Source organism: Pithys albifrons, chromosome 2, assembly GCF_047495875.1.
Source record: "Pithys albifrons albifrons isolate INPA30051 chromosome 2, PitAlb_v1, whole genome shotgun sequence".
Classification (NCBI taxonomy): domain Eukaryota; kingdom Metazoa; phylum Chordata; class Aves; order Passeriformes; family Thamnophilidae; genus Pithys; species Pithys albifrons.
The window spans coordinates 44039132-44063555 of NC_092459.1; the positions used below are offsets into that span (position 1 = coordinate 44039132).

Here is a 24424-nt window from a genome sequence, read left to right on the forward strand (position 1 = left end):
TAGTAGAAAGCCTTGCAGGTCAAGTTACAAACACTGCTTGGACTTTGGAGCCATGTGCTAATTCTAGGACAAAAGGAAGATTCAAGATGAAGTCCTGGCATAGAACTGAGAATCAAGTTTCTCAGAAATTCTGTTTGCCAGAAAAATTTCAGAATCTTCAGAAGCTGGTGCCATTCATGTTTTAAATGTCAGTGTGCTGGATGTGGAAGGAAATTGCTTTTCACAGTTCAAAACTGTACTATACAATCTAGAGTCTCAGTTTGCAAAAATTCTTTGAAATAAGCTAAGAGACTTGGCTTTGGTCACAGTACCCATTTTAAAATGCTTCTTCTTTTGTAACTGATCAGATTCTGTTCCCTCCCATTTCACTGATCCAAGCTGCAAAATTCAGATTAAGAATATGAAACCATAGTGCCTGAAGCTTTTAAATCTGCCAAGATGTGCTTATCCTCAGAACCAGGCTTCTAACGATAGATGCCTGAAGCAACATGCATATTTTGACTTTATTATACTTGAAAAGGCTCAGGGATGCTACACTCAGCCCACCTTTATCCTTACAAAAGGACAGTCACAATTAAATCCTTTCAAAAAATCCTTTTCAAGCTGCCCTTACAATTTTACTCCTTGCATAAAAGGCATTTCTACCACTGCGCATTTTGGAGAAAGCTGTCATCTTAAAATGTACATTTTGCTCAAAGAATTTAGGTAACATTTTCAGTTTGGGGAGCTGCTTGCCTAGGATGTTTTTCTTATTTTCCCCTTCAACAAAAGCCCTTAAGATTCTTCAGGTAGAAATACCTTCCAGATTCAGTTTGTTCATATGTTACAGGGGCTATATTCTACCAAACCTTCTAATTATTAAAACTCTCTCTACACATTGTGACTTCAAGAAATCTCTTCATTTCAGAAACAAATTATGTCTGCACAGGAGATCCATGTGCCACAGCTCAACAGAGCAGCATTTTTACAGCACTGATGACAGCAGACACTTTGTTTGGAAAAACGCAAGCAAGAAAGTATTTGAAGGCACTGGAACTGTTAGGACAGTACTGAATGACCACAGATGGAGGAAAGTGCTAAAGCAGGAACAGCTTTGTTTGCACTGCCTCAGGAAAACACAACCAAGAGAAAAAAATACCATAGAAACTAACTATTCTCACTGCAAAGATGAACTCAGGAGTAAACTAATAGAGTATGTGCACAACAAAACAAACTAACAAATCCGTTGACCTGGACAGAGATCCAAGAGAACCAATTCTCTTAAAAGAACAAATTGAATATTTGCACCCCAGGCTTTCCTCTCTTCTGACAGAAGCACAACACTCACTAAGCCTCATATGAGGCTCTAGAAGTTCAAACGATCAGAGAGTCAGCAGATCTCTCCAGATAAGCATACCATGAGATTTGAGAGTTTAGCCCTTCTCCCTGAGCCTTGCTTGAAACTATGGTGTGGTCAGAAACCATCATCAGAAAGCCAGGACCTGTTTCAGCTGGTGTCGCTCCCCACCAAAACACAGAGAGGGTGGGAAGCGGGTGTACAGAACAAGGATTAACATTTTCTCTGGATTATAAACAACTAACAATTTTCAGTTACTCAGGTACATGCAAAATAAAAATTAATATATTTTTTTAATAAATAAATTTTATCTGGGTTTAAAATTAATGTATTACTGAATAACCAGTTTTATCTAGATATAAAATTAAAATTCATTTTGTTAGGCCAACAAAATGTCCCCAAGAGATTTATTCCTGGATCAAGAAGCATTTACCCTATCAGGAATTTTTACAACCTACACTCATTCTGTACTTCTCAACAGATAAAAGGATGAAGTAACATACAGACATTAAAAAATATTTTCTTGGGGTATTACATCATTCAAATTTTCACTGTAACAATATAAACCAGGAGTGTATGTTTAATAGCTTACATTAACAGAATCCAGTGACCCTTCCCAGCATACTTAATAAGTATAAAATACTGGGTTTGTATTTATATACAGACATTTACTTAACAGTAATGTAAGCATTTTCAAGAACTTCTCAGACTGTCAAGTTTGTTTTTATCAGGCATTTTGTGAATACAGCAAGCAAGACATTCAACAGCTACTGTTGAGCAAGCATATCTCCTTTCTACTCAAACAGGTCATTGGCACATATGATAAGCTCTCCAGGTATCAAACTTCAACACAGCAGAGTCATTTTGAACATTTAGGATAGTAAGAACATTCACTTTTAGTTTGTGAGAGAATATTGACGTTAATTACAGTGGTAAAGAATAAAAGCTATGGAGAAACAACTGGAATTACAGTGTAGTAAGAAGCTTCACAAACAGTGTGAGCACACTTGAGGTAACTTGTAAAAACAAAACCTGTGAAAGTGTGTGCAGATGCAGCAGCTCCTCCTGTCAAATCACTGTGTGTCAGATGCTGGACTGTTAGCAACTATTTCTGGTTAGCCCACCCTTCCACCTTAAAAGAGGCAAAGAAAATAATACACACCAATAGAAAAATCTCGTTGGATTTAAGATGTCTTAACACTGCAATATAGTATCAATGAAGTAGCTGTCATGAAGGAATACAGCTGCTCTGTCAAAATAAGACACACTCTTGTGGGTGTACATACACCCTTCTACATAGCTATTTATATACACCTACAGGAGACAAAAAGACCAACATAAAATCACGTATGTAAGTAACTTCTTACCAAATATATTACTTAAAGGAATCAAGAAACATTGTATAAATTCTGGTATTTTGCAATTATTGTCTTGAGAGTTCATGGAATACAATTTGCACAGCCTCTTCAACGCACTTTAAATATTTTCCCACAAGAAATTTGTCAACTTATGTACCATCACGTAAGTCATTCACTGCCAGTAGAAGTACATTACTTTCTTTTGCCAAAATTTTGGAGCAGTTAAATCTTTGGAACGTAAAAGTAGATATTAAATACAAAGATATTTTATAAATGCAGTTTGAACTTTACTTTTAACAGTGTGAATACTTAACTGAAGACTGGAAAGAAACTTTAAACAAGACTAGCCTATCAACATATCTTTAAGTTAATTCTATTTGCATGCCAAAGTTAAGATAACAAAAAAGTCTAAATACTGAAAAATAAAAAAGCAACGTTATCTAGAATGTTAGTACTAGCTGAAGTTAATGTCAATGACATGTCTGTGAAATTCCTTTAAATTTTGTAATTCTATTTTCTCAAAAAAATGTTTATCTTTAGAACAAACTCGGTACTTTCATTGTGAAATTTATCATGACAATGAACAACCACTCACTCAATTATCTTCTAAAGATGTGGGTGAAAAATTTCAATAGATTTAGTGTTCTGTGCAATGTGTCGCATTACAAAGTATCAGTCAAGGGAGGGGGTCAGGCACCTAGACTCCTACTGCCAATAATTACTTTATGACCCAAATTTTTGGTGCAGTACAGTAATATTAACTACTACTTTTTCAACTCCAATATTTTTACTTCTGCCCTTATTTCCCTTCTGAAGATCTTGCTATCTACTTACTCAAATATCCAAAGGTCAAAATAACTGCAAATTTCAATTATCAGAAGAAAAATGGTATTTGCTCCAATTTTTCAATGCATTTTTCCTCCTCTGCCATTATCAGATTAACAGGCTGATAAACAAACCCAGTTTTTCTATTTGATTGGCTCCTTGTCTTGCACATTCTCCTCTTCTTCTCTGCATTCCTGACCTCATCAAAGCTCTGGCCTGCAGGTCAAATAAGACTCAGTCACCTACTCATTTTCCTCCAAAATGCTGGAAAAATGGTCTGTTCCAAATGGTTCATGCAGCAGGAAGTGAGAGGCCAAAATAACTGAGAGGATGTGACATTTGGCTAACAGTTCCAATAGGCAGAAAGGCAAAGTCCCTATAAATTTCTAGAGATAACATGCTTAAATTCTCTATATAGTTCATACATTAGATATATATTGGATTATCATCGAATCATGGAATAGCCTGAGTTGGAACGGACCTCAAAGATCCTCTAGTTCTGAACCCCCTGCCATAGACAGAGACAACTTTCACTAGACCAAGTTGCCCAGAGCTCCACCCAGCCTGTCCTTAAACACTTCCAGGGATGGGGCATCCACAACTTCTTCGGGTACTTTCCACCTCTATAAAGTCACTACGGGGCAGTCCCGTGGTGTAAAGGAGAGCACTCTGGACTCTGAATCCCAAGGACCTGAGTTCCAGTCTCAGTGGGACCGTCCCCTGGCAGTTCGATGCCTCCCTGCCATCCCATCCCGTCACATCTCAGATGCTCAGCAGGGTCAGCCCCGGTTAGTACCGGGGGCTGTGACAGTCCCGAGGACTTCCCTGTCACTGTCCAAGCTCGCTCGGCCGTGGCAGATGGACCTCAGGACTTAAACGGTGGGGCCAGTTCTGTGCACGCTGTGCCTCACCTAAAAAATCCACTGCGCAGGCTGGAAGGGCACACCCACGTGGGGAGAGCCCTGCCCAAATCTGCGTTCGCCAAGTCTGGCCATACATACATACATACATACAGTCACTACATAGAGGAAGTGAGCAACAAGTGACTCGGTACACACTTCAGTTACAGACCTCACCTGAGCCTCCCTTAGTGAAGCCTCTCTGAGCAGCTGTGTAGATCAAAGCAGCAGCAGCAGCTTCAGGCAGCTGACTTTGTGAATGTCATGGTGTAACAACCTTCATCACGTGTCTTAGAAGCAGGTCATCAATATAAAAATAAAAAACCTATGGTTTTAGCATCAGAACTATTTACTTACCTTTTCCCACTACAATTACTTTTGTTCAGCCCTCCCACTTGGTTCAGTGCAGACCACGCAGTGAGACCAACATATGGTAAGGCAGCAGCTTCTATGTGACTGAGACACTTTGGCTTAAAAGACACCTGAAATAAAACTATATGTAAGTCACACAACAGATCCAATGTGACACTGAAATATTTAAGCAAGCTTTATTGAATTGCAGATTGTGTACTGCACTTTTTCAAACATCTTCATAACTAGCTGGAGTACAAATAAATTAAAAAATAAACAGTTACTGAGACACTGAAGGAGAAAAATGCCAGTCTTTACAACTTTGGGGTTTTGTCTGTTAGCCACAGATTTGAAAGTTTACCTCGTTTCCACTAGCTACCACAAACTCAGACAGAGTGCCCTGTTTCCACGGAGGGATTGCTGCCCACACCTAAGACCAAACAGAAAACAACTATCAATTTTTGTAGCATTGCACATGATTGTATGAACACGGAAAAGTTTCCTTCCTTAAAGAACTATTTTTTCCAATTTGCAGAATATTTGCAGTATTGTTTATCAGAAACTGGTTTTAGCTTACTTTACACAAAAAAAATCACAAAACTGATGACAGTTCAATTGTACCACTGCACTGCATATAAAACATAGATTTTCAAAACCCCTACACTACTCCCACGCCAGGAAAGCCCAGATTGGAGGGGCTGGGGTGGCACAGAGTCAGAATCTGATACACTAGAACTGGTGAAATGTGAAAGCAACTGGGGAAGGTGAAAGCAAACAGTATCAGTATTTATGTCAGGACCCAGGAAGTGGTTCTTGGGTAAAGCCAAAGTTCCTATCTTAAGTTTCTCATGAAAAAACCAACTAATCCCTTCCTGTTAGAATTCTATTTTCAGTCAAAAATGAAGCTTCATTTTGAGGGTGCGCTTATAAATAAATAAATTCCACTCTTGCTACCACTGCAATGGACCAAAAACTGAAAAAGAGACAGAAAACTAACTTGCAGGAGCAAGTCTCTGAAAGACCACATTTTTCTGAGAAAAAATTAAGGGACCAAAGCATTCTAGGAATTTACTGCCAGATAGGACTCATTAAGAGTGCAACAACATTAAAAAAAATTAGGAGGAAAATGAAAGCTGAACATTTCATAGTATATTTTAACTACACAGGTTAGAAAAAAAAAGAGATTGGTGGTATCACCTCATCTCCAGGTTTGAAATAAGACACATTCAGTCCACATTCCATAACAACACCAGAGACATCTCGACCAAGTGTCAGTGGAAATTCAGTCTCCTCTGTTTTGAGTTTTAGGGGATCTCGCTTCATGTTCAAGGCTGTTGCGCCATAACCACCTGCAAAACATGAAATTAACCATGACACACCATACACACTGAGTTTTCATTTATTAACTGGACAATTCCAATTAGAAAGCACTATCTATACAAAATGTGCCTCATTCTGTTATAACTGAAGCGTGCAAAAAATCTGCAATATTTTATTCTTTCACAGATTTTACAAATAAAGAGCAAATCCCACGCTGGCTTATTTGTCCATGAGATGGCTCTCCATACTAAAAATATTTAGTATGTGATAACACTGTCAGAAATTCTAAGTCTACTTGAAATGCTGGAAACAGATTGTTTTCCAACAGCATCTCATAGCTAAAAATTGAAGAAAACTCAAAGCTTTCCATTTGTCTTTCCAAATAAAGTACTGTAAAAAGCAACATGAACATCATAGAGTATTGTCACATCTCCTAAGATGAGTAACCTGAGCTTCTCTTCTGTAAGAGACAGATAAATGCTGTGAAGTCTTGGAATATAAGAAGTCTGGATTCAGGCATGTACACCCGTCCAAGTGTTTGGACAAGTCTGCCTGGGTGCCCTATCATGATAGAAAAGCATCTTAATACTGAAAAGAAACAGACACAAGAGCAGGCAGCTTGAAAGCAGGATGCAAACGTAGTTTCTTTCAAATACCTTTACAACTCACTCAAAATACTACTCGCAGCCCAGCAGTTCAAGTGGGTCATTTAACAGGAATCCTCAGATAGCAAATGCACGTTAATCAAAGCCCCAAGTATATATAAAGATGATTTTAAATCTATTTGAGACCCAAACCACTGATTATAGCTCCGACAGCAGTGTTTCTGAGGCTATATTTGCATATTTACTTAATTTGATATGCAAGATCACTTTTCAACATGAAATATATTCTACTACCACAACTTCCTTCTGTTTTGAACCTTGAAATTGAGGAAGTTTGATTAAATGTTTCAAATACAAAAAGCTGGACAGGGAAAGATAGATTTCCTGGGTAAGACGACAGCAGCTACCCAGATGCCAGCTCAGGATGGGCATGGCAATGAACAACACTGTGCTATGTCACACATGCCGACTTCAGTCCCGTTCACCTCAAAGCGATGGGAAAATGCAGCACTTCTCAGGGGGAACGATGGTCCTCGGATGGGCAAGTCTCCTGGCCAAGAGAGCAGCACCACCCCGGAGGTGGGGACAGTGGAGGCGACCAGGAGAAAACCCCACCATGGGCATGCTCCCGATAGAAGGATAATGGCTTGTGTGAGCCGCAGTTGTTGGTCACTCGGCTAAAAGCTTACATTACCCCCGCAACACACAGCTTTCCTCAGTGGGTTTTTCTACCCTCTTCCCTAAAAACGTGAAAAACCTTTTTGTACCGTTCTTGCCCGAGAACCTGGCAGGAGCCAGGTTTTCCAGCGGCGGCGGCGCCCCACGGGGCTCGGGGCAGCCAGCGGGCGTGTGCGGGGCCGGGCGTGTGCGGGCTCGACGTGTGCGGGGCCGGGCGTGTGCAGGACCCGGTGTGTGCGGGCTCAGAGTGTGCAGGACCCGGTGTGTGCGGCGCTGAGCGTGTGCGGGCTCGGAGTGTGCAGGACCCGGTGTGTGCGGCGCTGAGCGTGTGCAGGCTCGGAGTGTGCAAGACCCGGCGCTGTGACAGCGGCGGCCCCGGCAGGGCCCCTGCCCTCCCGGCAGCGCAGCCGCCCGGGCTCGGCACTTACTTCTCATGCTAAGGTCGATGGGGTTCAGGCTGGCAGCGTGAACCCGAATGATGACCTCGTTCGGGAAGTGTATGATGGGGAACCCCATCTCCCTGGTGAAGCGCAGCACCTCGTTGCTGCCGTACCGGTCTATGACCCAGCTGGGCATGGCGGTCCGAGCCCGCGGAGAGGCGCGGAGCCCTCGGGCCGGCAGCTGCACGCCTGCCCAGCGCAGCGCCCGCCAGCGCAGCAGCCCCCGCGGCAGCATGGCCGGGCCGGGCCGGGACAGGATAGTATGGGACGGGACAGCCACGCCGGGACAGGCCGGGCCGAGCAGCGGCACCGCCACCGGGGCCGCCGCCCCGCCCACGGCCTCTTCGCAGCCAATGGGCGACCGCGTTCCTGGCGGCCCGGCCAATGGTGTCGCTCGGTGTTGCGGCAAGATGGCGGCGCCCAGCGGCCGCGCCGGGGCCAGGGCCAGAGACGGGACCGGGGTCGGGGCTGCTTGGCGGGCGTGAGGAGGCGGCGGGCGCGGCAGTGATGTTGCGTTCCTCTCTCCGCCAGGTCAGTGCCGCCACTCCGCCTAGAGGGGGTGCCGAGGAGCGGAACGGGCTCGCAAGGTGGCCGGGCCCCCCTGCGTCCCTCCTGCCCGGGCGGCGCGGATTGAGCTACGGCTGATCCCTCGGGAGCCCTTCCACCGGGTTCCTTCCCTCAGGGATCGCGCTCCGGCCCCGTCCTGCCCCGCACGGGCCCGGTCACCTCTCTGCCCTGAAAGAGAGGTTGCGCTTTTGTTGGAAAGTATATGACTTTCCTAAGGGCGGTCCCGTGGTGTAAAGGAGAGCACTCTGGACTCTGAATCCCAAGGACCTGAGTTCCAGTCTCAGTGGGACCGTCCCCTGGCAGTTCAATGCCTCCCTGCCATCCCATCCCGTCACATCTCGGATGCTCAGCAGGGTCAGCCGCGGTTTGTACCGGGTGCTGTGACAGTCCCGAGGACTTCCCTGTCACTGTCCAAGGTCACTCGGCCGTGGCAGATGGACCTCAGGACTGAAACGGTGGGGCCAGTTCTGCGCACGCTGTGCCTCACCTAAAAAATCCACTGCACAGGCTGGAAGGGCACACCCACGTGGGGAGAGCCCTGCCCAAATCTGCATTCGCGAAGTCTGGCCATACATATATACGTATAACTTTCCTAAATTTTTAATTAGCAGTAACAGTAGTTAGCTAGGGTCTTTTTTTTTCCTTACAGACTGTTATTGGTTTGATCTTTAAATTACCAAAGCTTTGAGTTTCTCTGGACTAGCTTTGATAAGCTTCAATAAACAAAGCTTGAGGGGTTTAAAGGTTAGACATCTGGGATCTCAAATTTATGGTCCTTCAAGACATGTTGGAGTAACCAGAAGATACAGAGGGGATTAAAAAAGGCATTATAGCCTGAAAGTTGGAGACTCTCTGTCTTAAGGAAGAATGAAGAGAACCAAAGAACATGGGCCAAATTAGCCAGTACAAAATAGAACAGTAATTCAATGAAGAGAATCATGTAACTTAGACCCAAAAAATGTTAATTACTTATTTTGCTAAAATGTTTAAGTACACAGTAAGTCTTGAAAGGGCCATATGCGGCTGGGAGGATTCACTGCATCTCTCTGGCGGGAATAAAGTAATGTCTGGCTCCCTAACACTTAAAAGATAGTGTTGTATGTATGTATGGCCAGACTTGGTGAACACAGATTTGGGCAGGGCTCTGCCCACGTGGGTGAGCCCTTCCAGCCTGCACAGTGGATTTTTTAGGTGGGGCACAGCGTGCGCAGAACTGGCCCCACCATTTAAGTCCTCAGGTCCATCTGCCACGGCCGAGCGAGCTTGGACAGTGACAGTGAAGTCCTCGGGACTGTCACAGCACCCGGTACTAAGCGGGGCTGACCCTGCTGAGCATCCGAGATGTGACGGGATGGGATGGCAGGGAGGCATTGAACTGCCAGGGGACGGTCCCCACTGAGACTGGAACTCAGGTCCTTGGGATTCACAGTCCAGAGTGCTCTCCTTTACGGAAAAGATAGTGTTAGAGCATTTCATTTCTTCCCAGCTGTTTTTGGTGACACTTTCAGGTGTCAGCGGCATTGAAGGAAGGACATGTCACTCCCACGGAGCTCTGCCAGCGGTGCCTGTCCCTCATCAAAAGCACCAAGTTTCTTAATGCCTATATCACTGTAGCAGAGGAAACCGCTTTGAAGCAGGCGGAAGCTTCAGAGGAAAGATACAAAAGAGGTATGTTTGTTTATAACTAGTATGAGTCCTTAAGAAGCTGTGGAGGAGGAGCTCTTTGTCTTAGATGTAGCATCTTTTATTTTTAAAGCAGGTGTCTGTGCTGCTTGTTTGACTAACTGGGGAATGAGGCTTGTGGTTGAGGTTTCTGTGGGTGTACACTTGGCACTCAGGAGAGTAATTAGTTCAGAAATCAGAGTCAAAACCTGGACCAAATGAGGCACTGCAGGTTAAACAGGCTCTGTGCCTCTCAGACAGCATTGCTAATGGGTGCCTCTTCCTTCCCTCAGCAGTTTATTTTGCATGTGTAGCCAGCAGCAGGTACCACGAACAGGCAGATGCAGTGGTCCTTCACAGGGCTGTTGGCTGGGGTAGGCAAACACCTGGCCCAGCCCATCGGGTTTTTATTTAAGAAAACAAATTAAAACAAAGCAGTTATTAATTGGTGAACAAAACAGCTTTCAGTCCTGTTATCTGCAGCATTTAGAGGCTGACCATCCTTATTTTCTTTTGCTTTTCGAATGAGAGAGGAAAGGTCAATTTTCACATAATAGGGTACTTTTTTCCTTCCTGGGTGATAAGTGTTGCCCTCTAGCAGTTTAAGAAAGTTTTGCTTCGTGACATTTTTTTGGTTTTGCTGGATTATTGATAATCAGTCAGTAAAAATTTTCTCTGTTTTAGTAATTTTTTCAGATCACATCTACTATGTATGTCAGATAGGCAGAGTTTATGGCTCCCAGCCTAGTGATGGGTTTAGCATCACCTATGGGTTTCACCTATGCAGCTGAAATAAGCACTGCATGGTCACACTGGAAGAGGTATGGACACCTTTGGGATAGGTAACCTGTGTGGAAGCAGCTGCCTGGCCTGCGGGCTTAGGCACATTTGCAGAGATCTTGGTCATGTCTGCAGAGCCAGATCTGGTTTGGGCAGAATGCTCAATGCTGGAGTTGGAATGGAAGATGGTTCTTGAAAATGTAAGACAACCATCAAATGCCAAGTAGATAGCATTCTTGCTTCCAAAAACCACCCAAAGGGATGTGTACAGTAAATGGTAATTGACAAGAATGCTGTAGATACAGCACACTTTGGTTTAATCTCTATTGCCTTTGCAATCATTCCTAATGCAGGTCAACCGCTGGGTGTTCTAGATGGAATTCCTGTTGCAGTAAAAGACAACTTTAATACAGCTGGGATTGAGACAACATGTGCATCAAACATGCTAAGAGGTACAGTAAAGCTTTTAAAGTAATATCAGGTCTCATTTCAGAACTCTTGCTCTTTATGGAGTTTGTGGACTGAGGTCTTCCAGAAATCTAAATATTTTCAAAAAATGAGCTGGACTCATTTGATGAAATACACTTATCCAATTTCACTGACCAGGTTCAGCTGGTATTACAGGTGCATCTTTTTCTTCTAAGCACATTATCTCTTTATTTATTAGCTACATGCTTTTAACAACACGGTTTTTATTATAACCTATATACTAAAATAGAATTGTTCTAAAATTCGTGTTTTGCTTCACATTACTTTTAGGTCTAGAGCAGAGCAGTCAGTACTGTTCTGCCTAGCAAAATTCAAAGGCAGGCCTTTCTGTTGTTGTTCTGTTGATGATTGTGGACTTAATTAGTTCTTTCATATGGCTGTAGGAAGAGTAGACATTAACAAGCCCAACATACAAACATGTTGTATGAGGCTTTTTTTTTTCCTAAACTCCTGATTTACATTGACACACCATGAACATTTTCAAGGCATTACAGTGTTTTCGTAGTAAAAGCAAAAGTAGAAAACATTTCTTCTATCTATTTCATTCTGCACAAAGTAAAACTCTATTTTGTGGAAGATAACACATGTAAATTAGCAGAATCCTAGTCTGATGATGGGGGTTTTAGTAGCAGAAGAATCAAAATACGACTTTGCTATTGTAAAAAGTGTAACATTACATGTGATGCTTTTCATTAAAATCATTATCAGACCTGTTGTGATTGATTGCAGTGAGCATTAGGAGTGATGCCCTTGTTCCTGTTGAAGGTGGGAGTGGAGAAACCCCTGTCAATATTCACAAAATGAGTTGGTTATTACCTGAGGTCTCACGTCACTGTCCTAATTCTCATCCCTGGTTATGTAAGGTCTAAGTGAGGAAGGGTGCACATATTTGACCACAGGACAGCCAGCTAGTATTTCACCTTGTGGTCAACCATATGCTGCTTTATCTCACAGTAATGGGAGATAATTTAGGATTGATTAGCACTTTCCTGTAAAGAGCTTTTTCTTATTTCTTCTCATTTTAGACAGTTCCTGCAAATTGGTTGAATGCAGTAATTTGCTACCCTTGTGGTGTCTTGTTTATGTGAAGTCTTATCCCCACACTCTAGGCATGTATAATCCAGAATTACAAGATTGCAAATTGTGGAGGAAAAGAAATAATGTTGCACACTAAACATTGCTTGGTTTACTTTTGCTAAATTTTGAAAATTATTCATGTTACCTTGAAGCAGGATCCTGGCATTGTGAATTGACAGTTCTTATGCACAGGTAATGGTAACTTTGGAATGTTCAGAATACCTGCTTATAAAAAATAATTTGTATCTCACAAATTAGTCTTAATTGTTCTGGTTGTTTTCAGGTTATATTTCTCCTTACAATGCTACAGTAGTTCAGAAATTACTGGATCAGGGAGCTGTGCTTTTAGGCAAAACAAACCTAGATGAATTTGCAATGGGGTGAGTGATGTTTATTATTTTTAATGTATGATTGTACATAAAAAAGAATACACACCATCTGTTTCAATATACCTGTAATCCTTAACTCTTGTTTCTGTGGAGCTGGACAATTATGAATACTTAAGCTGTGAAGAGTATGTGGAGATGCATGAACTTCTCCCTGAGCATTTATACTGTTGTGTAAATGACACAGCCAGTGCGTTTTATGAACATAGTGTTTGACTGTAGCTATGCTTGAGAGGGGGGAAGTGGTACAGCCTTTGTACAAGGCCAAGGACAAGCAGCCTTCTTCCACATCCAGTACTGTGTTAGTAGAATTGGTTACAACACAGTTAATTCCTGCCTTTTTCTTTCTCCTTCCTGGTGGGAGGGAGACTCCTTCCTTTTTGCCCTTAGCTAAGGTTTCTCCTGCCCCGATGGCAGTCACTGCCTCTGCCAGTCAGCCACTGGAGTAATTGTATTAGTCCCTGATTTGCTGCAAACAGCAAAGAGCAATGCTTTAAGTTGCCTGAGCTAATGTTGGTGACTTCTTTTGTCAGGAGCACATTGAAAATTGCTCTTTAAAATTGATTCTCCAGCAAATCAGTGAGGGCAGCCAAGCTGTACCAGGGAACAACATCAGGCTGCCAGGAATGGAGATCTCTGTCACATCAACTACTGAGTCTGGGAGGGAATGTCTGGGATTTTAGTTATCTAGGAGAAACAGTAAGTCCTGGGTTTTGGTTTTACAAAACCAAAGACAGAAGTTCAATTGGAATTTCATAAGGATGGAATGGAAATACTTGAACTGTATTGTTTTGAATAAAGTAATTTCTGTGTAAAAGAGATATTGCTCAGAGGAACAGCAGGCAAAAAGCATGGGAAAAATCTGATTATGCAGTACTACAACTGGTCTAAGCTCATTAAAGCTTAGGATTCTCCTAAAAAGGCTTATCCCAACATTGGCTTCTCATTTCTGGTCTGTGAGTTTGCATGATCTCTTATGCTAACACCAGCATAGCTGCACCATGAGCTTGACCAGGGAGCGGATCCAGCTCTAAAGTAATGATGTCTTGATAAGGTTAGTTCTCAACTGATGTCAGCCGCCCTCTCTGATGATTTCCCTAATAACACTGGCACGTTGGAGTTACAGGGAATGTGGCATGGAGGTTGTGAGGAAGGAGGAAAGCACCCCCTGCCCTTGGTTCTGATGGCAGTTCACATTTAGGTGACCAAAATCTGACTGAAACCAGTTTCTGAGAAGCCAGACTAACACTCTGAACTAGCAAACTGTGGCCTCAGCAACTGTCTGCAGAGTGAGTTAACAGTGTGTCATTTACAGAGAAGAGCTTGTTCCTGCTCCTGTGGAGCTTTTTCACCACCTTTAGCAGCATGGTTTTCCACATGATTGTGGTCTTGCATCAAGTGCAGGATTAGAAAAACAGAATACCTTTGTTTTGTAGCCGTTGTGCACCTTTACTTTTACATAGCTTAAATCAGTTTTATATCTTTGTGAGTATGTTCTTTTCAGTATCATTAGCAAAAGTTAGAAAGAGGTACAAGTTCAGGTTGTGTGTCAGAAACAGATGAAGAGCTATAAACTTTACAGTTCTGTGTAACATTGTTGAAGTTGTAAATCCATATGCAGTCTTTTTGCATTGAAATTGCATTTGCTGGGATGAAGGATGAGGATTGGGATAAAAAAAATAAGATTGCTGAATACAGTGTGTCATCTGTCATCTCTGTCTGTATTTGTCCTGTCTATCTTAGGTCAGGGAGTACAGATGGGGTATTTGGACCAGTCAGGAATCCCTGGAGTTACTCAAGACAATACAAGAAATCTGTCCAAAAATCCATCTCTAAGGACAAAGAGCCTGACTGGGTGATAACAGGAGGGAGCTCTGGAGGCAGCGCAGCTGCTGTGTCATCTTTCACGTGTTTTGCGTAAGAGGCTTGTAAATTAGTTTTCACTAAGTGTCTTAAAATATGTTGGAATGTTTTAATTTTGTCATTTTCTCATAAGCTAGTATGAAATGGGAGGGTTATTGGCACAGGAATGCCAGAATTTATTTCAGCATCCCTAGGTTATTCGTGGCATGTCATGAAGCCAGAATTAATCCATGTTGGCAAATTTCAGCTGCTTCATTTCAAGGGTTACTGAGTGTACTGATATGACCACTTTGCACTGCATGAAATAAAATTATAATTGCAGTAAAGGAGTGACAGTTTTATTCTTATTCACACATAATCTCTTAAAAGTCTTATGGGGTTTGTGACACATTCTCTTCCTCAGTGAGTGTGTTACACACAAACGTGCTGAAAATGTAATTCAGCAAATTAGGGGATCCCTTAATTTGTAACACTATCATCTCCTCTCCTTTGATTTTTGTATCATAGTTACATAATAATACATGAGATTTGGGATCTAAAAGCTTTCAAATCCCAGATTTAACAAAAGGGTACACAGTACTTACTAGACAGATACTTAAAAACTTGTCTGTTTTAGTGTTTGGGTTTTTGACAGGTGTGTGTTTGGGGTTCTTTGGGTTTTTTTCCTAAAGGAATATAAACAAGCTGGACTTTTTTTTTTAATGGTAATTATTAACTATGTGGAATAACAACATACTATTTAGTAAGTCAGTTGTCTATACCATCTTCCCCATCTGACTGTTAAAAGAAAACTGATCTTTAAAACTTTACACCTTGCATTTTATGCAATTTTAAGAACTACATGGTTGAGCATGTTTTAAAGATTATTTCAATCGTGCTCTTATTTGGAAGTTGTTTTAAGAATGCTTTTTAGTTATTTTGTCCTCGTTTACCCATAAACTACATTACAAGCATCTATTTCATTGTTAAAATGTTTTTTGCTAATGTTGATTACAGCTTTTCCTAATTTTTTTTTAAATTATGCATCTCTTCATCTCATTGCCCTTTGCTAGGATATGGTCTGCTCAACATTTGAATGGTTGAAGCTGAACTTGGTGCAGCCATTCCCAGTGACTGCTGGTCCTTGTCATGGCCTGACCCTGACAGGGTCTGGCACTTTTTCTTATGTTGCTGGCCATCATGAATTGCCATTTTGCACTGCTCAGCATGTTGTCAGATCCAGGAGATTTTTCGTCCAGCTATTTTATAGCCTATAACTTACTGTATTATCCACTCTATTAGTGTCTTTCAAGCATCAGGAATACTGCCAGTCTTGGTCTTTTCAATTTGAGGTCTGGATGTACGAAAATGCTACAAAATTGAGGATGTTCTATATCAACACATAAGCTTTGAAAAAAAATCCACTTCAGCAGAGTCAATTGAATTGGTGCAGCCATCTCAGAAACAAATGTCTATGGGAATAGTCATGTACTCACTTCAGTAAAAATTATACCTACTTCTGAAGTTTAATTTGGTTTTCACAAGATTTGAATGAAAGCTGCTCTATTTTTTAATGGAGCTTGAGTTAAATTTATTAAAAACAAGAGCAGAGTGTGTTTCATTTCAATACAAATTTCCAATTCCATTACAACTTTTGAAATAAAAATTTCAATTTAGAAAGAATAAGGTTTCACCTGTGAACTGAAAAGGAAGTCAAATTAAAAAAAATAATAAAAAAATACCGTGTCCTAATAGTACCTAAGCTATTATAAACTGTGAGTTCTTATACTATGCTTTGTAGGTTTGGAAGCAGGGAAAACATCCCAGACTTTGCAAAGCATGCCCTCTTGTTTGGGGCAAGAAGTGTTTCTTTTCATTGTATGCTGGAAGATGCTGATTCATAGTGCATTGGCTACTGAATAAATAAGATGTCACTGTTGAAAATTGTACCCTGAATCACATGAGATGTATCTTTCGGAGTCCACAGTATTGGAACAGACCAGCAGAGAAGGCAGAAGAATGTATTTGGGGCCATCTTCAGATGGTCTGAAATCTACCTATTTGCCTCTGCTTTGTGAAGAGAATCGGGCTCTCCTGCTGGCTATTTCAGAGACCTTAGGAAAAATCAAAGAACAGATAAAAAGTAGGGAGCAGACTGAAATTCAGGCTGTGTGATCATGACTTCTAATCTGGAAGAATTCACAGAGTTTTAAATCCATGCATCTTAAAGCCACACATTCTTATTATTTTGAATTGTTCTGAATTATTTTACTAATGATGATCCTTTTGAAACCGTAGAGCCTTAGGGTCAGACACAGGAGGATCTACCCGAAACCCTGCTGCTCACTGTGGTGTAGTAGGTTTAAAGCCAACATATGGACTGATCTCTCGCCATGGTCTCATTCCTCTAGTGAACTCCATGGATGTGCCAGGAATCCTAACCAGATGTGTGGATGATGCAGCACTTATGTTAGGTATTACTACCTTCTATGTTCTCGTTTACAAGTGTCTCAAACTGAATTCTAGCTAATTAATGTGCATTTTCCTGTTCTCTTTATGGTGTGTCATATTTCAGGTTCACTTGCCGGACATGATCCTAAAGACTCTACCACAATTCAGGACAAGTTTAAGCCATTTGAGCTACCCAGTTTGACTGATGTCAGCAAGCTCTCAATAGGAATTCCAAAGGTAACATTTAAATCCCATCAACAGTTGTGGACAGGAACAACAAATAGGACACCTAAAAAAATATTTTGTGTCTTGCTTGCCACCTCCCAGTCTCTTGTGATTTAAAACTCTGAAGACTGTACAAGCAGCTCCTGGAAAAAACACTATTTGCTCTGTTGCGTCTTCAGGTGATTGGAGTAAGCATATGCTGATGTGTCATCTAAAACATTTTGTCATTGTGGGAAGCACTGTCAGGAACTTCAAGGGAAATGGGGAACTTCAGTTCTTGGTTCTGTCTGTTGCTCTTTCATTAGTCACCTCTGTAACCTCAAACACGTTGCTCTTGGTGCCCTTTCACAAAGTGAGGTTGGTACTGGTTTGTGCAGTGCTCTGAAATAGTTGTCTAAATGGCACTGTGTCGAGGTAAGGTAGATTTGTGGCAGTCAGAGGAGGCAGAGACAACTCAGGCTGCAGTCTGATCAGAAGGCTTACACCGTAGACAAAGGACTTTAGTTACAGCTTCACTTTTATCTACTCTTGCACATAACATGGCAGCACACTATTGGTTAGTTAGTTCACCTAACATACATGAAAAACATCTTACTAGTTACAAAGTATCACACATTATACAGGTAGTTCTCTAGTCCTTAAAGGTTTCATTCACCAGTTATCTCAGACCTTAGGAGATACACACACACGCTGTCATCCCCTACAGCACTGGGTTAGTATGAAGCAGAATTTTAAAGGTACTTGAATGGTGCAAGGAGCTGTGATTTGCAGAACTCTAGTAAGGATTGAAAGACAGGTGTAATCTGGCATCAGATGTATGCAATTCAATCATGTTTGTAACTATAAGGGTACTTGCAATTTAGGAACAAGATTTGGGACTCTAGCCTATTTTTAATGTAATAAAGACTCTGCCTTCAATGCGACAATGTGAGCAACACCTGTTGGTTTGATTCTCAGTTATGGAACCTGTGCTAGAACAGGCTTACCAAAATATTTAATTTGATAAGCAGAGATACCACTGACCAGTTATTCCCATCATCTGTGAAGTGCAAAAATTACATGCCTACAAAATTAATTAGCTACATACTGGTTAGATTTTGATAAATCTAAAAAAGTAGTATTGGTTAATTATTTATATCCTTTGGACAGATGCTTTCCACTGGTACAGATTATCCTGAACAGATGCATGCATTAAACATGGGATCACAGCTACTCAGAAGTCAGTATTATGACCCTTTTTGTGGGTTAGAACTGAAGGAAGTATCTTCTAAAATAGAGAATTTTAATTGAATATCTTAGCTCTTTAACAGGAATGTAGCTCCAACCCTTTGATTGTAGTTATTCTTTGGTGGAGGTCATTTTGTTTGTTCCACTGATGTATGCCAGTTACCACTGATACACTGTGGACATAATTTCTTTTTATCTTTCCTACTCACAGCAGTCCTAGTTTTAGGATTTAGACCTGAAGAATTTCTACCCGTGACTGCAGAGCAGTTCAGTACAATCTCAATGAATAGATAAATAAGGGGATAACTGGGTAATTTCTCCTTTAGGAGAAACTGCTGAAATTCCATGATTGCAATAAGTAGGTTGATCCTACCAAGATGAACATAATACTGTTAAGAACACTGAATCCTGTTAATTTAATACTGCTTGATTGTATAATATTTAGTAGATGCAAAAAGCTTTTAATAAGTACTTAAAGCCAGCCATATAGTGGTAAGATAATGGTTTCTATGTATTTTTAGTAAGGATTATTTGCATTTTGGCTCCTACTCTAAGTAAACCGGTATGTAAAATCACTCCCCTTCTTGTTTTTCCTCTAAGGAATATCATGCACCAGAGCTGTCTAGTGAAATTCTGTCTCTCTGGTCAAAGGCTGCTGACCTCTTTCGGAATGCAGGTGCTAAAGTGGTTGAAGTGAGTCTACCACACACTCGTTACTCAATTGTCTGCTATCATGTGCTGTGCACAGCAGAAGTGGCATCAAATATGGCCAGGTTTGACGGTCTGGAATATGGTAAGGCCTTTGAAAATTCTTTTTTCTGAAGCAGTAGAAATATTGCTGGATGCCATGAAAAAGTGTTAGTTTTTATAGATGTACTTTTCGTGATTCAATGTTTGGTGTTGTTTCTCCATGATGGAATAGAGTAAAAAAACTTGCTGAGATACAAATGTGTGAGTAAATACATATTTTAATATATTTTACTACTAGACACGTGTCTGGGCTCAAACTCTGGTTTAATATTTCTATAAAAAACAGGAATGTATTTTGTTGTTTTTACATAACAGTGGCATGTCAGATTGCAGCAAACAGTGGCCTGTTGTAATACTATGTATAACCTTACCTGATGTTATTAAATCTTAAGGATTCCAAGCAGTGTTAACACCCCAAATGCTTTTTGTTCTCAGGACACCGTTCTGACGTGAACAAGTCCACAGAAAGTATGTATGCTGCAACGCGCCGAGAAGGCTTTAATGATGTTGTAAGAGGAAGAATTCTGTCAGGAAACTATTTCTTGTTGAAACAGTAAGCAGAACATCTTGAATTTCAAATTTGCCAAGTTAACAAATTTTTAGACAAATGGTGATTAATTGTTGATCATGACAGGAGGAAAAAAATTACCCTTAAACTAGTGACTCTGTATTTTTATTATTGCTTTAGCTATATAATATGTAGTGAACTGTTAATAATGAATGAAAATGTTTTCCATGAGTCCTACCAGTGATCCTCCTAAATTAAATAAGTAAACCAACTTAGTGATGTTTTTTTCCCTACTAGAGTATTATTGGCACCCATTAGTTAATTTAAGCGAAAATCTCTACCCTATGATATGACATTGAAATCACACTGAAGCCATTACTGCTGTAGTGCTAAAAGTTCTGTAGTTGTTAATCGCATTAAAACTGCATTAAAAAAGTGCTAGTACATTTTAGCAAGGTCTTCTAGAGAAAGCCAAAAATACAGCAATTAAATTAACTGTTGTAGCTCTTTGCCTCAGTGTGCAGGGAAAGAGAGGCATTGGCAAAGGTACCAAACTGACATCTTTACAGAAGACAGGATTTTATCCAGCTCATGAGTAGAAGCTAGTGCATGGATTTACTTTTTTTAGTTTTCAATCCTCGTCCAACAGTCCTAATTTATGTTAGTAAAAGTGCTGGTTTTCTCTGTCTGAATTTGTTCAGCTACTAACAAAAATATTGGTCATGTAATCAGTGTCTGTAGTGCACTTGCATTGAAAGAGCTCTGTCAGCATGAGTATTCATCAGATGTGACTTCTTAATTGCTCTCAGAGACAGGAATGTTGTCAGTCAGTCTGTAACAAACAGCTTTTATGGAATGACGATATTCCTGCCAAGTGTGCTCCTTCTGCTTGCAACTGTCCAGATCAGCTTTCCTAAGGCTGCTTTAAAATTCACATAGTCAACTCTTTGGTGAAGGAATATACAGTTGACTTCCATCGAGACTGACCAGGGGAGTTGTGTTCCTGTTCACAGCAAATTACTTTTGGAGAACAGAGCACAGTGTTCAGTAATCAGACTAAGTAGTAAGGAAAAGCCCCTCTGTGTCTCCTGTAAATGTTGCTTTTTACAACTCCTTCTTATCTTGCTTTTATCCCTGGAGATATTTAAAAGATGTGTGGATGTGGCACTTAGAGACTTCAAAATTAACAGAAATCACTGTAGAATAATGTCCAATTCTCATGATATAACTAGTTAACTTGAATCTGCTGTTTATTATTGGTTATAATAATTTTCATTGCAGTTTTTCAGAATCTTACATCTTTAGTCTAACAAAGTAGCTTTTGGGCAGTTTTGGTTCTTGTATCTATAAACACTCTGGCATGTAGCAGTTGCTAATACACCCCTCCCGTTTTTTTCCACTTTCTTTGTGCTTTCTTCTCTTCCCCTCTTGTCCTTTTCCCCTTTTTTTCTTCTGTTTGCTGTTTTCCTGTTTTCTTCTTCTCCTGTTCTCCTTCTTCCTCTTCCTTTTTTGTCTTTTTTCTTTCCCAAATAGCTGTGGGTTTAGATAGTGGTTACTTTTGAATCTGAACTTCTCTGAGTTTAAAGATTCCACATTTACCAGTTCTGCATATGAAGTTAGAAGAAACAATAGACATTAAGCTGACTAACATGTTTCTGCTTCCAAGTTCTGTAAAGATGGAAATCTACAGACCACATGTTTACATGAGGAAAAAAAAGGGTTAGGGGAAAAATAAGGTCTTTACAGTGTTCTACAGAAAATTATACTACAAAGACATACATAGTTTTAAGTACATTTGGAGTCCTCCACAGATGATGGGAATTTTTCGTATACTTCAGGTATCTTGCTGGATTAAGTCCTAAATGATTACTTCTTATTTTTCATGCCTGTTTAGTTCTTTATTGTTTCTAGGCTTTGCTGTGCTGCCCTGCAGTGAAATTAGGGGGGATATCAGAAAAATGTATTTCACCCAGAGGGTAGTTGGGCACTGGAACAGGCTGCCCTGGGAAATGGTCACAGCACCAAGCCTGACAGAGTTCAAGAAGCATTTGGACAATGCTCTTCGGCATATGGAGCACATTCTTGGGGTGCCCTGCATAGGGCCAGGAGTTGCACTTGATGATCCTGATGGGTTCCTTCCAATTCAGGATATTCTATGATTCTGTGAAATTCAATACACAGTTTAGTTTCCAAATGGTCATAAAAGTATTGTTTTGATTTTGTAAGGGTTGTTTTGATTAGTATAAGGCTTTTGTTTTTCCCCTCACTTTTCTTCAGGTGAATGCCCTCATTTCTCCCTTCTCTGTCAGTTTTGCTGCTGTGAGAGGGTAAAACACCATGTGTGATGACTAAACATCTGGTATATCAGAAACCTTAAGTACCAGTGTGAGTCAAAATTTTATCCAAAAAGAATAGTGGGCTTGTTGTTTCTACAGTACCTAAGAAATTAAGTTCTGTATTTTTGAAATTAAAATGTCAGGCCCTCATGTCCATATTTTTTTTCTAGGAACTATGAGAAGTACTTTATCAAGGCACAGAAAGTCAGACGTCTCATTGCCAATGACTTTGTGAAGGTTTTCAGGCGTGGTGTCGATGTTTTACTCACTCCTACCACTCTGAGTGATGCAGCACCTTATATGGAATTCATCAAAGAAGACAACAGGACCCGCAGCGCACAGGATGACATCCTGACACAGGCTGCAAACATGGCTGGTGAGTAGGGACAGGAATTCAACTATTTTCCCTGCCCAGTCATTTTTAATATATGGTCCCTTCAGGTATTTAACCTCTTCTTTAGAATCAAGATACTCCAGCCCAGTGTTGTAACTCTTAAAATGATAATCAAGTGTAAGGATGGTTTATTAAATGCTTTAAAATGTAAGACTAGATTTTAAAGTGAGGCATCTTGGAGCGGGATGTGGGCTGCAGGTAAGATGCATCTGTTCAGGTTCTACAGACAGAAATCTCTAGGGAGAACTGATTACCTTTTCAGAGTATGCTGACTCCTTAGATCAGTCTAATTAATTTCTTGTAATCACCTAGCAGTAGTATCCTTAGTTCATTGACTCAAATTATTTTAGCTAGTCTCTTTTCTCTGCATAGTTTTTCTTCTGGTTCTCTTAGTATTGTTACAAAAATTACTCCAACTACTGTTTAATAATAAGTCTTTGCATGTGTGTATCTTTTTTTTGCTTCAGGACTGCCAGCCATAACTGTCCCTACAGCTCTTTCAGAGAGAGGCTTGCCAGTTGGGCTTCAGTTCATTGGACGTTCATTCCAGGAGCAGCAGCTTCTCACTGTGGCCAAATGGTTTGAAAAACAAGTACAATTCCCAATGATCCAGTTAGAAGAAGTAGCGAGACATGGCCATGGTGTCTTTCAGCATCAGAAATCATCTATTTCGTAACACAGAACTTGCTAGTCAGCTAAAGCAAGAAAGCTCTGAGGATGTATTCCTGCAGTTAATGGTCTCTTGCAGAAATAACAATCTGTTTCAAGAAGACCTTGTGCAGTAGTGCAGGATGGATCATGACAGCTTGTTACTATGTAATTAAGGCAAAGTGAATCATTAAGTAAACATATCTGTGTTATTAAATACTGTTTCAAACTGATATTAAAATACACCAACTTGAAATTATGTATTTTATGCCTGTGGAGCTGATTATTTGCATCACCAGAGGGTGTGTAAGGTATCTAGTCTATTAAGGAACTAACCTGAACTTTTCTGTGAAAATTTCATGGTTGCCAAAGGGCTTTGTTTCCTTCTGTAGCATAGACTTTTGTAATGGCAACAGCCAGACAAGCTCTGTGGGAACAAAGGTATCGAGGTTCTGTTCATCAAGAGTTAAATACAAAGGGAAACAACGGAATAACAGAGAAACATAGAAACATTTAGGTTGGAAAATATTTTCCAAATCGCTGAGCCCAACCCAGCACTGCAAAGTCCACCACTCAGCCATGTCCCTAATGCCACATTTACACATCTTTTATGTGATGCTTATTAAGGTCACTTTGAGAAAGCTAAAGCGGGCCTGCATTTAGATCCCTATTTTATCAAAATTCAAGATGTGGAAATGTTAGTTCATTTAAAAAAATCAAAATATTCCCTCCTTCTAGTTAACTCATGCAGGAGGTGAAAATAACCTCCAGGTTTACTAATCATGCAGATTACTCTGGTTACATCCATGTAAAAATTATGATTTCCAGATTTCTTCTGTGGAAAGATGCCTAGTGGTATTTAGTCTTTATTTTCTTTTTTCTCCATTACTATTCTTTATAATCAGCACTTAAAATGAATACTTAGTAAGAAAGAGATCATCTCACTCAGTGGAACTCTCCATAAGAGTAATGGCACCTATTCCTTTGTGGCCACTGATTCAACTCAATGGTAATTTGAATGGCATTTCCAAACCATCATATTGTAGACTGGAAGACTTACTAAACAGCAAATAACTTGGTTTGAATGTTACAGTTTCCATTTCTTGAGAGGTAGAACAATACAAAGGACGAAGCTTATAGATTTGGTTTTCACATGAGATTCGCTTTCAGTCATAGTCTTCAGCATGCACAGATGTAAAAAGTGGGGTGGGGAAACTGACTGAGATGTAGTCTCATATGGAAACATAAGGAATCTTCCTGAATTGTGTCT

General features: G+C 40.6%; 2 protein-coding genes across 3 annotated transcripts in view; one reads left to right on the plus strand and one right to left on the minus strand.

Annotated features, from left to right (window-relative positions):
- RTN4IP1 (reticulon 4 interacting protein 1) overlaps positions 1 to 8210 on the minus strand; it is a 25280-nt gene extending 17070 nt beyond the window's left edge. Inside the window, exons 1-4 of one of the 2 annotated variants that reach the window (XM_071548844.1) lie at positions 7801 to 8210; positions 5967 to 6118; positions 5131 to 5199; positions 4776 to 4900 (exon numbers count right to left, since the gene is read on the minus strand). In XM_071548844.1, the coding sequence (XP_071404945.1) occupies positions 4776 to 4900; positions 5131 to 5199; positions 5967 to 6118; positions 7801 to 8047 (593 nt within the window). In that variant the 5' untranslated portion in view covers positions 8048 to 8210. The remainder of the gene's footprint in view (positions 1 to 4775; positions 4901 to 5130; positions 5200 to 5966; positions 6119 to 7800) is intronic. The other variant, XM_071548843.1, reaches the window with a different exon arrangement.
- QRSL1 (glutaminyl-tRNA amidotransferase subunit QRSL1) lies at positions 8192 to 23411 on the plus strand. Its single transcript, XM_071548842.1, has 11 exons — positions 8192 to 8343; positions 9888 to 10047; positions 11175 to 11273; positions 12671 to 12767; positions 14517 to 14690; positions 16914 to 17089; positions 17191 to 17303; positions 19119 to 19311; positions 19704 to 19821; positions 22283 to 22488; positions 22974 to 23411. Exons 1-11 carry the CDS (start codon positions 8197 to 8199, stop codon positions 23180 to 23182), a joined length of 1692 nt encoding a protein of 563 aa, XP_071404943.1. The 5' UTR covers positions 8192 to 8196; the 3' UTR covers positions 23183 to 23411.
- Positions 23412 to 24424: the final 1013 nt, after the last annotated feature.